The 14,427-nt window shown below is 37.0% G+C and overlaps 1 protein-coding gene across 22 annotated transcripts in view; it reads right to left on the bottom strand.

The window, feature by feature from the left end:
* The window catches only part of NCKAP5 (NCK associated protein 5), a 439,736-nt gene that overhangs the window by 28,045 nt on the left and 397,264 nt on the right, over positions 1-14,427 (bottom strand). For all 22 annotated transcript variants that reach the window (XM_083841922.1, XM_083841921.1, XM_083841907.1 and 19 more), the window contains 3 exons: positions 4,427-4,741; positions 2,094-2,230; positions 478-607 (listed from right to left, as the gene is read on the bottom strand). In XM_083841922.1, the coding sequence (XP_083698048.1) occupies positions 478-607; positions 2,094-2,230; positions 4,427-4,741 (582 nt within the window). The remainder of the gene's footprint in view (positions 1-477; positions 608-2,093; positions 2,231-4,426; positions 4,742-14,427) is intronic.

The raw sequence follows: 14,427 nt of genomic DNA, 5'->3' as shown, positions 1-14,427 counted from the left end.
AAAAAGGTTTCATACTTGAAAATGGCAATATATACATGGGGGACATTGAGGGAAACCTCACTATGGTATCACAACCAACATCATTTTGATGTAGAGGTTGGAAAACTATGGCCTTGATCATTGGGTTATTACAACCACCTAATAAAATTTAAAAAAATAAGGGGGAAGGTATCTTTATAGTCACCTTTTAAATTCTGTAATAATGTAACAGAAGACTTTTTACCTACACTGAAGCAATTTATGCATAAAAACCTACAAGTTAAGCCCTTGCCAGCAAAGACAGTGGAAGAGGGGAAAAAAAAGATACACAAATAGAATAAAAAGCAAAAAGCAATAAAAAGTTAATGGAAAATTAGACTGAAGTAAGATCTGGGGTTAGAAAGTGAAAATTAGAGACTCCAATGAAGGACATTATCTGTTGCTGAGTCAGTGTGGAGATGAGAGATACACATTTCTTATGTACAAATTTTCAATTACCTTGTTTGTTGCTCTTTGTTAACTCTACTAATGTCTCCTCTGCGGTTCGAAAATAATTTGTTTCATGCTCTGGCTCCGGCTCAGTGTCACTGCTGCTGGCAGAATAAGTGCATACTCTCAGAGCTGTGTCCTGTACAAATAAGGGTATTGCAATCACTCAGACGATGCATACATACTAAAATAATGCAGAAGATGGAATGAGGAGTGGAACAGTTTATATTCTTCATGCAATGGAAATGGATAATTCAATTGGTAAAATGTCTGCTTTACCAGTTTAACTAGCCACTTATCCTTCAGGTAAGTAATCAGCTACCACCTACTGTCCTAATTTCAACTGCCTATCCGTGGCTCACTGCGTTTTTCAAAGAGCAATATTAATTTCCCCATCTTCCCAGCCATGGTGCAGCTTTTAACTGATGCAGAAGGCCATTCACTTGAGAGGAAGTACATAGCTGTGAAGTGGGGACCAGACCTGAGGATACCTGCATGCAGCCAGATATGCCCAACACTACTCTACTGCTAAAACTGGGAGGGTGCAAGTCAACTGCAGTCCCAGAACCATTTAGATGCAGTCACGCTGCTACACACACACTAAGCTCCTGACTCTGAAGCAGACTAATTACCCATGCATCATGTTAACACGTTTTTGGGTCTGGTCTGTCGTAACTGAGGCAGGATGAATATGACAGTAATGTGGCTGTGACTTGGAAGCCAGCACGTTGCACCACGGAGGGTTCACTGCCAGTTTACCAATAATAGACAAGACAAGCCATTGTTTTCACTCTATTTCTGTCCTAGATATCCAGAGCATGGGCTATATAAAAATGGGAAATACTCCAGTCAGTAAATAAATGGATGAAGCAGACATGCAAAAACGTTAAGCAACAAAAGGTTTTTAGCCGCTTACAATGCAAGTCTTATTAGCTAAAAGTCTGACAGCTTCCTTGCCTTAATGCCCATTTTCTTGAGAGGGCTGTTCTCTTTACTTGCTAACCTGCTGACCCTGTGCTTCTCACAGGACTTGGCAGCCTGGTGTTCCTGAATATGAATAACAACCATCAGCAGTAGGTTTTACACAGGTATGTGTATTTGCCCGTTCTTTCTGCAGTTTTCTTGAAAACGTCGAAGGACAGACAGATCACTGCAGGGATTAACCAGAACCCCACAGAAACACGTAAGAAGACTATTTTCTCTTTCACAATACTTTCTCAGCACAGCTGCTCAAACACTCATACTACACAGCCAAACAGAAAAGGAAACCTCGACCTGGGAAATAAAACTGAAACACAACAGATCTGAATCTCCAAACGAAAGCAAACAAGCAAGATCAAGTTCCTAGAAGAGAAAAGCAGGGTAAAAAGGTCTCGATTTCCTTGCCTATAAAATGGCTGTGCATTTTAATTAATCATGGTTTGCAAACCATGAGGACAAAGTATCTTTTGGTGCTGTATTATTATTAATAATAAATAATGAGGTTGCTAATGAAGGTCAAGAAAATAAATGTAGCTATTAGATTGTTAGTTATTCTCTCCACTGTATTAATAACATTCACCATTTCTGACTCTTTATACCACAATACCTATCTCATTTAAGAGATGACACTACTTAATTTATACCTTTGTTTTAGTAGTTTTCTTGGTGGTCCAGCCTGGAAGAACTTTTCTATTTTCCACAGTTTCTTCAGTAAGCTGTAATGAGGCAGAGGTCACAGAACTTGGTTCTTGTTCACTTTGCTTTGCAAGGTTAATTATTCCTGAATTAAGAGAGACATTATTTAAACTGTAGGTCTCATCAGCATCTTGAGTGTTTCAATTATAATTTGGTAAAAAATGGGAACTAATCATGATACTTTTATTGTGTCAAATAGTATCTTACTATTCAAATGAACTACTTACCTTTTTACTGAAATAATTCTAACAATGATAGTGGCAGAATTTGATCCAAAGCCTTTTCCAGTTAACGAGAGAAGAGGAAGGCATGGACTTAAACCCCTCTTTTAGTTTTACAATATATGTTCTTTCAAATAAGAAAAAACATTCAATAACTACTTCCAGGCATTGTAGGATCTGCTTTGCTATTTTATGTTCTCAGAGAGGGAACAGCGTGTTAACATAAATATAATTAGAAGTACCTTTCTAGCAGAAATTCTCAATCAGCTAGCCTTTTTATTTGCTATATTTGCACTATGCAAAATCAGAACATCAAAGAAGATCTATGGTGCACATGGAATCAAGTGATAATTGTAATTTGGAAGAAAAAATGAGGGAGAGGAGAAGATTCAATTGAAAATATTCTAGTAAAGAATGAGTTGACCTCACTGTCTGGTGTATACTACTTTTTTTTAACATCTCTTCATGACAATTTAATTAAGATACAAACCTTGCAAGGTTGGTGCAGTGAATATTAGCATTAAGATCAGAACAATCTTACTGCTACTGACTTCTTATGAAGCAATTCAGTGCTTGCAGTTTCTATTCAATTTGTTATAATGACAGTGTTTAATCATGGAGTCTACTCTATAGCACAATGCTGAACTGAGGTCACACATGTGGCTATTCAAGCATGTAGCATATAATCTATAACTAAGATTTCTCTTCTGAATCCTTCTTAGCTGTACCATTAATTAACAGTACATTTATTTAAAAAATACTAAGTATTAAAATATCTTTTATTTAGCTTTGATTTGAAATGAGCAGGGGAGACTGCAATGAAGCATACAATGTGTGTTTGCAGTCTATTATACCATTACAATACTGCACTGGGAATATTGCTAAAACAACCAGTTCTAAGACGTTTAATTAGAATTCTTATGTTATGCATCTTATGAACATATTAAAGAGCCTTCTTTCCTCCTAGGCTCAATATGCATCAACTCATTAGCAGAACACATATTTGATGGTCTTAAACTAAGCTTAAACTTTATACTTAACCTTACATGTTAATTCTATGGAATCTTTCTTGCAGCAATACAGATTTATGGAAGTTAAGCACTCACAAGTTGTTATATGGGAAAAAAATACTTATGTTGACAGCGTTAACAACCATAACACCAGTGACATTGCATTTGATCAAGATTTAAAAAAAAACACTCTTCCCCATTAAACTAATTACATTTGCCAAGTTTTGTTCCATGCCTATCATACATGAAAAATTGTTTTATGAAGCTAAATGCTATAAGTAATGATTTCTAACATTATTGGCATCTATATTAGTTGCTCAAAAACCTTCAAAAATGTATACAAATTGTCAGTGTGCATTTATAAGGAATTGCATAAAGTTCAATAGAACTATTTACTAATATGAAGTTATTTGTTGATGTTTTGCTGAATTGTTATTCCGTTTATTCTTTTGTCAGCTTTTGTTTTATACTTTATAGTAAACATCTACTTGGCTGATAAGTTAAAGTGAAGTACTTTATGTTCATATACATAAATATTTGTATAATGTAGTAAAATAACAGGAGTCCTCTTTGAGGTCAATGCCATATATTCAGTGGGATAGAATTTATGCACTGAGGCCAAATGAATATTTAGCCTGACTCTGGTTTCAAAAGCAAGTCTTTATGAATGTGTCTTTTCTATGTCACAGCACAGCTATGCATTGTACTTCGCTACAAAGTCTGATCCTGAATACTGCTGAACATCTGCATTCTTATTCAATTCAAATTCCAAAGCTGGCATATGTTTTTTCTTCAAGTACTGTTTCTTGAGAAAAGGATTTAAGTACTTAACGCATTTTTCTTCCTCAGTTACAGATAAGCATTATGTGTAGCAAAATTTCCATATGGCTCAGGTCACAAACTTGTTAACCTTATGCATTCACAGAAAGAATATTTTCTGCTCTGCATTTAACATTTCTGTTATCAATCGTCATTATTGTAGGATTTCTGCTAATCAAAACAGACATCAGGACAGAAATAATGTGATTTTCAGTGTAATTGACATTTTACCTGAGGAAGCTGGTTTTGGAAGGCGACTTTGAAAAGGTCGTATACCTTTGGCAGTCATGGCCGGATCAGATGTTGAGTGACTAATTATACTTTCCACAGACTCCTGACTCTTAGCTGTTGAAGGCACTTCTCGCTCAAGAGTTTTGGCTCTTACTGAAGGAGCTGAAAGAAGAACTTGCTCAGACGGTGCAAGGGCTTCTGTTTCCAAGGTCGATTCTTGCTTAGAAATGTGTCGCCCTGCAGATCGGTTCCCTGAGTCGGGGAGGGGGAAGGTTCCGATCCCACTGTCCAGTGTCCTCATCTGGCAGCAAGACTCTAAGACACAGGAAAATTGTGTGACAGGGTGGAGCTAAAGGAGTCGCTTGTTCTTAAAGACAGTGAAAGGGTCTACGGGAAGAAAGGGCATCTTCAAGGGAGGGTTTCAATGGGAAAAAAAACATTTTGCATTTTGTGAGTACACTGTTACCTGTCATTTGCATGCTTTTGACACAATACATCTATTTAAGTGTGTGCAATGAAATACCATTTTCAGGTGCAATGAATCTAACATATGCCAAGACACTGAAACTGGCCTGCTGCAGACTTATGATGTGATAATGAATAGGAAGGGCATTGCCCTAGAAAGTGATTACAGCTGGAATTTTAAATGACTTAGTTTGAAGACCCACAAAGTCTGGAGACCACCAACGTGAGGGATTAAGTAGGGTAACATACCCCTTGCTAAACTGAACTATGCTGCACAAAAGCTTGTCTTATCCTTATTTCTGTTTACTTCATTGTTTCTCTTATAAGAAGAAATGTGTTCACCAAAATGTGTCATTTATTCTTACCAAAAATTAATTTATATATTTCCTAGAGATACTGGTCTCTCAGAGCTTCCTCATAAACTTGGATAGCAACAGTTATGCCTTTGTTCACCTTGTCACACTCTGGATCTGCACATACCCACTTTGGGTAAGTGTACATCTTACAACACAGTGCCAGGCAGGGATACCTTGAGGACTTGGTTTGGAAGCAGGATGGTCACACACAGCTCTTCAGCTAATTCACCCTACTGGAAACATATGCTGCTAAACAAGGAATAGCAGAAGATGCAAGTGCAGATACATGCCCATTGCTTTTCCAGCACCTAGTATGTAACATCACCATCCTGCCCTGACATTTTCTGCTCATTCCCAGCGACTTTTGTTTGTAAATTGAACAAACAATATTGAAGAGACCATGATGGCAAAGTCCTTTTGAGTTGTATAAACATCAAGAAGGGAACTTCAGCACTAATGGTTGGAAAATGAGCATAATGTAGGTTAAACATCTGGAAACATCCCTTGACAGCAAGATCTTCAGTCTGTGGCAGACACTCCCAAAGGAAGTAGAAGAATTTCCTTTGCTTGAACAATTTAAGGCTACACTGGATAAAAGACATACTGCAGTGAACAACTGTACTTTAGCAGGAGATGCAAAATATGACCCAATACATCTTTTCCATCTCTGCTTCCTGTGTTCCTGAGTATTGATTTTTTTTTAATGATATCCCCATTTGTTATGTAAGTCTGTTGTAGTTAGCAGTCCTATGTCAAATCATTTTTGTGATTTTTTTCCTCTGTAGTGTTTCTAATACTCTGAGAAATTTGGAAATATTTCTCTTCTACAGTTTTTCCTATTTCTTTTTTGAAAATGAACATTACCATGGTCATTTTCCATTAATATCTTAATCTCAATGGGCCTTATATGATAGCACGTAAGGAATTACTTAAAAATAAATGCTTATTTATGTTTCTTGGTTCTTGTCAAAAGAGGAGCAATTTATACTTTCATGTTACTCATTATCTTATCCTAGTAATTCTTAGTCTCTCGAACGCAGTTTTCCTGATAACATTTTAAAGAAGTGTCTTCTCCACTCATATTAAAAATGAAGGATTTAGAATCATAGAAAGATTGGAAGTCATATCGAGCAGTTTTACCTTACAGGGCCTAGTTGAGCTGCATCAACAAAACCAACAACTATGCCCTGTTTTAAAAGGGTAACAAGTGACTCTGATTTCTCTCACAGAATTCCTACACCACAATTAGTTCTTCCCACTGGTAAAATGAGATAAGGTGTGGAAGCCATGGCCAGCTGGCAACCACATTTTCCATCACATTTTTGAGCTAATGTGCCATAATGATTTTAGACGTTTCTGAAGGTTGTCCAGGAAATGTGACAAAGAAGAGAATTATATTTGGATCTGCTAAGTCACGGGGAGGTTTCCAACTACTGAACCCTTGTACAGTATTAGTCCTTACCCTAAGATATTTTTTTGTTTCTTTTTGAATAGTCAAACACCTAGCTGGAAGTGGGTGAACTGTTCCTCTTAGGATATAACAGAGTACAGAAAAGTAAGTTAAAATGTTAGGTGTTTGTCCTTGCCGTTTACACTGTAGATAAATAAACTTAGAAAATGCATTAGCTCATGGACTGGCAGTGCTGTAACTAATGATTATCAGTGACAAAGTCAGCAAGTAAAGAAATATAAGATAAGAAAGGACCTCCAGTAGTTTCTTCTTGACCAGAAGGAAGACATTCATGCAACACTGGTTTATTGGAGATGCAGAGCTCTTCAGCAGACCTGGAGTAAACTAGAAGCACCACAGAAAAGCACATCCTGAAGGTAAAAATCAGAAGAGATATCCCTTTGCAGTCTGTATGGCTAATGCCAGACCCGATTCCACAACTCAGTTTCACAGGACTTTAAAAGATTTTGTAGCATTGTTTCCTTCCCAAGCATTCTCTAACAAACTAATAAGGCAGTCCAGTCCTTCCTGCTTACTGCAAGAAAACTGAGTAGACTCAAAATCTGAACAGCAAAGCTATGTCCTTTGCTCAGGGCAAACTGGAAGATGAACTCTGTTTTATCTTCTAAGGTCATGTTTCTTAAATTTGCATAATCTATGTACAAAAGATCTTGTCCTGCCCACGGTTACCTTTTGTATGTCTACGAATGGACCATGAAAACACACAGAGCATAAAATCAAGAGAAATGAATCATACTTCCAAGAAAATATGGTCTGCCATTTTAAAAATAATTGAGAGCGTGATAGAGGAACACACCAAAAGCATAACATTTAATTAAAAGGAAAAATAGTTTAAATCAATTCTGCCTTCACTTTATCCACAAGAAAGGAAATACACCATGTGGAAAACAGATTTTTAAAACATCTCACTAATTTTTAATTCTCAACAACTACAAAGTGCTCTGGCTTTCAAACTGCTCAAAGCTCAGCAGCTCCCACTGTGATACTTAAAGACAAATTTTTGAAAACTCCTGACTGGCCTATGCTGAGTAATCCTGAAAAACCTAGTCCTAAATCTACAGAGTACACCACAAAATTCTGTACTAATGTCAACTGTTCACTAACAGAAGTAACTAATCACCCCTTCTTCTCGTTTTATATTCAACAAACAAAGAAGTATCTGTGAGAACAATTTGCATTACTGAATGAATGAACATGCAACATTATCTTGTGTTGTTTTTAAACTTTTATGAAGCAACTGCAAATTCAAAAAGAATATGTTACACATCTCAGTGACAGCTTTCAAACCAATCAGTTCATGGCCCATCTGATTTCATCAGTCGTGCTGACACTTCAAATGGCTGTTATCAGAGAGAGCTGCACAAGAGTACATAATGAAAATTTGTAAAAGTAAAATCTCTGATGCTGCAACAGTACTACTTGATAGATAAAAAGTGTTTCTGCAGAACATTAAAGTCTGAAAAAAAAGTGGTATTTGAGCTTAATTGATTTTGCTTGTGAATCTTTCCTGGCAAACAAGGCAAATTCCTTGCCCGATTTTGTTTTGTTTTGCCTCTTTCCCTGTCAAGGAAGAAAGAAGCTCACACAATAGCATTAGCTTTTGTAGTAGGCACAGATAGACTTACCATCTGTCATTTACTGAACAGTCAGACTAGAATCAGAAGACTGAAATATTGAAATAGCCCTTCCCTTCCATCACAGGGATTTGATTCTAGGCAGAAAACAAAGTGCCTGGAAGTCCTACAGTAGAGGAACATATAACTGAAAATGGAAATTAGGAAAGCGTTTAGAGATATTTCTAGGAGATCAAGAAATTCCTTACTGCGTGGGAATCTTTTGACGACAGGCTGTTGTAAGCGGGATGTGGACAATCTGAGGAAGACCTTCAATGTTGAGAAGCTTTTTCTCACTAAGCGTTTAGAGAAAACATCAGCCAAGAAATTAACACTGAGCAGGAAGTTTTCTGAAAGTTTGCTGAACACCCTACTCCTGAATAAATTTGAGGTTTAATATTTTCATAGGCAAGACAATCATTCAATCATTCAGTCCATGTTCTGCGTCAGCTGGACACCATGGGAGTTTGTGCAGTTGGACAGGCTTTGGCACACTGTAACATCACTGGTGATCCATCAGAATTTTCTGTTATCAATAGACCACCAAAACATCTTCCATATGGAGACTGCACCCAAATTAAATGGAATAAAAAATATCATTGAAAACTGTGCACTAGTCCGAGAGTATGGGCAAGAGGAGAATAGAAATGGGACATACACTTAGGCTGGTAGGTATCGGTAATTCTGAAAATGACATTTTTTTCAACAGGGAAAAATTACAATAGCAACTCCCTCTGTAGGTTTCTTATGTCTTCCTCCAAAATGCAAAAATTAGAAGTTTGAAATAAACATAGCCTGCTGACAGGAACTGACAACCTAGAATGTATTAGTCACATTCTCTTGAGCATATATCATTTAAAAATACATCTTAAATACCAGCAACAGATCATTAAACCTAATTATTTTCAAACTTTGTTACTGTTTCTAAAGACACTATCTCTAGCTCAGGACCTATCCTCATTACAAATCATTGTGCTGGCTTGGAGAAAATACCCAGGGAAGCCAACTGCTGGCCTCATTTTTGTGTTCCTCCTGAAGCCTCTGTATTGGTCACTCTAAGGTCAGTGAACAAGAGGAGCTCTCAGTCTCTTACAAAGCACCCTTCTGTGTTCCTCTTTTTACACAACACATGTGAAAGGAAAATCAATTTTGGGGAAAAAATACGAGAAAACATAGAACAGCTACTATGAAGGGAATTGCTTCCAGCACAACACAAGAGACGTGGGTCCAGCCTCCCTCAGGCTAAGCTCTATACTGATACTTAAAAATAGGATATAATTCAAAATACACAATGGACCAAAACCTCTCTCTCATTAGGTGCATATAAGTCTTTCTAGTGTTGAACTTCTGTAAACTTGTATCGAGTCCCAGCACACATCCAAGAGATTTCATGAAGTTCATACAAAAGAAGACACAAAAAATGGTAACACAGCTTTTAAACACAGCTTCTTATACACACCTCTTCACACTTTTACTAAGGGGGATGTAATGCCACATATAATTGTATACAAACTCTTAACTGAATGACTGGAGAGTATTTCAAAATATTTACTCTGATAAAGATTCACATCCTAATAAAGTCCTATCTTAAAAGGGGTTTCAGAAATTATTAGTCTATTCACAAATCACGTCAGTCTTCCCTTCCATAGGGACCATTATAATTTCCAGAAGTTCATGTATTTACCCACTGTTATTTTGAGCACTTGGTTAAAAGAATATGAGTTTTCTTATTTTGCTTAAATCACGTGTAAAAATCTTTACAGAAACCACAAGATCCAAAGTTTTATCCATAAAACTAAAGTAATAAGGCCTCGATCAGCAATTGTATTAAGCAGGTATATTGTCTTATGGATACACATAATCTTATTCAAAATGACCGGGCAACTGACCCACTTTGAATTAAACGTAATAATAGGAGACATTTTTGGATGCGGGCATGTAGGGAAAGATTTACAGGTCCCATGAGTAGGTCCTGCTGTGCTGTAAGTCAAGTTTTGCCTCTTCACCAACTTGTGCTATGACTGACACAGCCACCTCTCAGCGCTGCTTGAGGGGTCAGGATTTCCAGAAGCAGTTCAGTAACTTCAGCCATCCCCTGTCACTTGGAGCCAGGAGGATACTAATAAAACATATTGACGGATTCCAAGATGCAATTACTGCAAACAGACATAATCTCTACTTCAAACAGTTTCTATTTGAAGGTAGCAAAGCTACAGAAGCGTGTATGTCACTTAACTGTGATGGCCGATCTATCTTAACATCAAAAACGCATCGAACAGCAACAAACAGGACAATTGTATTTTGGGTCAAAAAAAAAAAAAGATTAAAAAAAAAAAAGATCACAGGTCATTCTGCTTAAACCAGCCTTCCTGTATAATGCTCGTGGCAGAGGGACACATTTTCTACTGAAGAAGCATCCCACCTCAGGAGAAGTGTGGAGTTCTCCTCTGTGCTCACCACTACAGCTGGTTTGATATCTTCCTCACATAAATTTTCAAGTTCTGGCCTCCCAAACTGCATATGATTGACACAAATTTCAGCTGAAACTTTTGAATAACAACCAGAATTTTCCACAGAAAGCAGACATTTTCAAGAAAAAAAATATCAGTCATAAATAGCTCTGTATCAAGAACAGTTTCACTGGGAAATTTCCAGCAAGCTGTTTTCAGAAGTACAGACTCACTTAAGCCTTGAAAGAAGGTTTTGAGAGATATCTAACACCAAGTGGGCTTTCTACAAGGAGTACCTACACCACTAAAAATGAAAGGGCATTAATCCCATCAGTACACAAATTCTAACGAACTATCTTTCTCTGCATTAGAAAGATCAAGACGTCTATTAAGCTGACATGGGGAACCAGAGAGTATGTAATTTTTTTTCCTGACACACAAAGGGAGTATCATTTTTCTAGTATTATGAAACACACCAAATTATTAATTAATACTTTTTATTTTTTTTCATAATAAAACCTCAAACGTAAATAGGTCTCTGCAAAATTGCTTTATCAGTTAATAAACATCTTTAAGCTACATGTGGCATTGGCAGGAAGAACTTAAACTACAGATGGCAAAACAGATCTCTTTATTTGCACATCCTTCTCTTCATCTGCAATGCTAAAGCAACCACAAAAAAAATGAATGTATTTCTGCCAAATCAATGTCAATTTTAAGCAAATTATTCCTTCTGGGTTTACGCCATCATTTGATCCAACAAAGATGAATGCATTAGTGTTTTCTATCTGGATCTGAATGTAACCATTATGCAAACCTACAAAAAACTGAAGGCTATCCTAAGTAAAACTATATAAACCACAAGTTTTCACAGCCCTGACACTCCCCTGAGCGCTGCACTGGTGAAACGTAATTATTTCTAATGTATACTAAGAAAGGGTAAATGGGAGGAGGACTGTGCAGCAGATTTTCAAATAATGAATCTGTAAGTAGACTTGAACTAAATTCATGGCTGTTTGAATCTGGGATTAGAGCTTATGCCTATTTATAATAGCAATAATAATAATAATAATAATAAACACTAAATACAGACTTTACCAACTTTACCAATTTAGTATTTCTTCTACTGCTTCTTCCTAAAGTTCTTTGCAAAAATCACTAACCTCAATATGTCATTTGTCCAGCAGTTTGACAGTTGTCTTCACAGTTTTCCATGCCCATAATTGCATCTTTGAAATGTATTTCCTAAGTTGAAACATGCAATTGCTGCCTCATTTCAATTCAAGTCCCGCTTTAAAATACAATTCAAAATAAGTCAAAAGATTAGTTTTAATTATTAGTGAGTACCGATAATCCTGTTCACCAGTTTAACAGTTACATATGGATTTTTTTTGCAATAAGCACTTCCAATCTCCCTCCAGGCATTTAGATCCCTTCCTTGCATACTTGGAAAAACTGGTGGTAAGCTATTTTGAGCAGGGTTGTTACACAGAACAAAACTTTAAATAAGTTGTAACAAGAACTCAGATAATGCTTGAAATTTTGTGTTCCACTTCTCTCAGTGTCTGCTAAATACATAGGTGTACCTGCAGCTTTCACATGGTCCTACAACAGACGACTGCTGGAATAATCTCTCCATATTATGTTGGAGTACTTTCTTTTTAAAAATCTATTCACTGTTCTCAGGAGCCAGGATATTAGAAAGAGATATGGTTTTAGTCCTTTGGAAATGACTTTGAAATCTTTAGAATAGAAATACTGAGACCTCCAATTCATGCGAACAGCAACTTTAAGCTCCGTGTAAAAGGTAATTAACTGCAGTCCAATGCAGCCTGGCTGCCAATGAGGCCAGCCTACAAATAATTTGGGGAGCCATCCCTATTCTTAATGGCTGTATGTCCCTTTAGTTTTACCTCTGCAGCTGCCAATCAGCCTTACAGATCTGCAACTATCTTTAAGAAATCCTGATAGATGAGTAATAGTTGAGAAAAAAAGGAAGTCCTCACACCTGATGCAAGGGGTAAATCCCAGATAAGCAACAGATCTGCAGAAATGCAGAAATTTGGCTTTTCCATGAACTTTCATGAAGAAAGGGTGTCTTTATGTTTCCCTTAGTACCCTGAAATGCAAAGGTCAGAAGCCAATAACTGCATACTGTCTTAAGGAACATCTCAACATGGAAATACTAATTCAAGGCATGGATGGATGCTTCCCTTCATTTCCTGCTGTCTAATAGAAGAGACCCAGAAGAGACCCATCCCCACACTCTGAAATTGTACATAATAAATTAGCAAAACCTAAGAGGCAACCTGAAAGGGCTGCCTCAGCGATGCCTTTTCCATGTAACCACAGGCCTATCTCTTTCTCTCTTTATGCTTCAGTTCTTCATATTAAAACACCGAGCTAATTGCACCTCCCCATTACATAGTGATGGTGTAAGGATAAAGAACCTCAGAGCTTCACAGGCAGTGTATAGCCACCCTGCAGTCACTTCAATCTGTCATGCTTGTGTGGAAATACCCAAACTCAGTTTAATGCAGCTATTTTGGAGGCTGTTCAGGAACTGTGCTGCAAAAGACTTCCAAGAAGCATTATGATCATTATTTTTGCTCTTACTATTAGAGGTAGCTGGGTTGTCTTTAGTTGGGAACATCTCCATTAGACCACATTTACAGAAGAGCCGAGGGCACACGTAGCATCCCATACACGGGCTGTACAGTGCCCAAGGGAACATTTGCTGCTGGTATTATTTGGCTGGTCCCTCGAGGGCTTGAGTTCACTGACTGGTGCATTTGAAGCCCTTAAGGACAAAGGCATGGAATCACTGATTTACTTGCACTTAAACATCTCTTATAAACTGGAGTTTGATTTCACTCATGTTGAGAGACTTTCTTTAATGTTCTGTTCCCAACGCACAGGACTAGTGATAGTGTGCAAACATAAATGCTCTCCCTAGTAACAGCGACCAATTAATAAGTGCACAGAAAGCTCTGGGTTTTGCAGATACACAGGAAAACATGCTATATTTATTTTAGTAACATCACTGCTTTTTGTTTATTAATAGAAAACAAGAGTGTAATTAAAGCCACATAAATATTAAATGAGGCTTTAAATAATTTATTTTTAGTTCTGCCCTGCAGATGGCTTTACTTAAGGGTACTAGTAATAAACAGTTAAATATATACATGCACACCTGAAACAGCCTGATTTTATTTCTTAATTAATGAAGTGAAAACTCATTAACAGAGTGAGCAGAGAGAGCTCTGAGTGACTTTTAGGTGAACTATAATCTTTTAATTTCAGTGCTCAAGTTCAGCTCCTCCAAACCAGCTGAATCACTGTGAAAGTAGCTGCAAGGAAGTAGGGGTTGGTGAGAAACCATCATGATTTAAAGCCAGAAGAACGAACAGTGATTTTTTTCAGGAAGTCTGTTTTTTTGAAAAAAAGAAAAAAAGAAAAAAGTATGTGATGTTAAATGGTGTTTCAAAAACACCATTAGAATGAGCAGTTTGAAACAACATACTAGATCTCTGCATGTTAAAGACAGTAAGTAAGGAAATGATTCACTATATTTTTTGCTTTTTCTTTTTCTCACAGTGCATTATCCAAACACTGAGAAATTCTCAAGATCATCTAGAATTAAAAA

The sequence above is a fragment of the Anser anser genome (assembly GCF_964211835.1).
Source record: "Anser anser genome assembly, chromosome: 6".
Classification (NCBI taxonomy): Eukaryota; Metazoa; Chordata; class Aves; order Anseriformes; family Anatidae; genus Anser; species Anser anser.
This window is presented reverse-complemented; position numbering and strand designations above follow the sequence as displayed.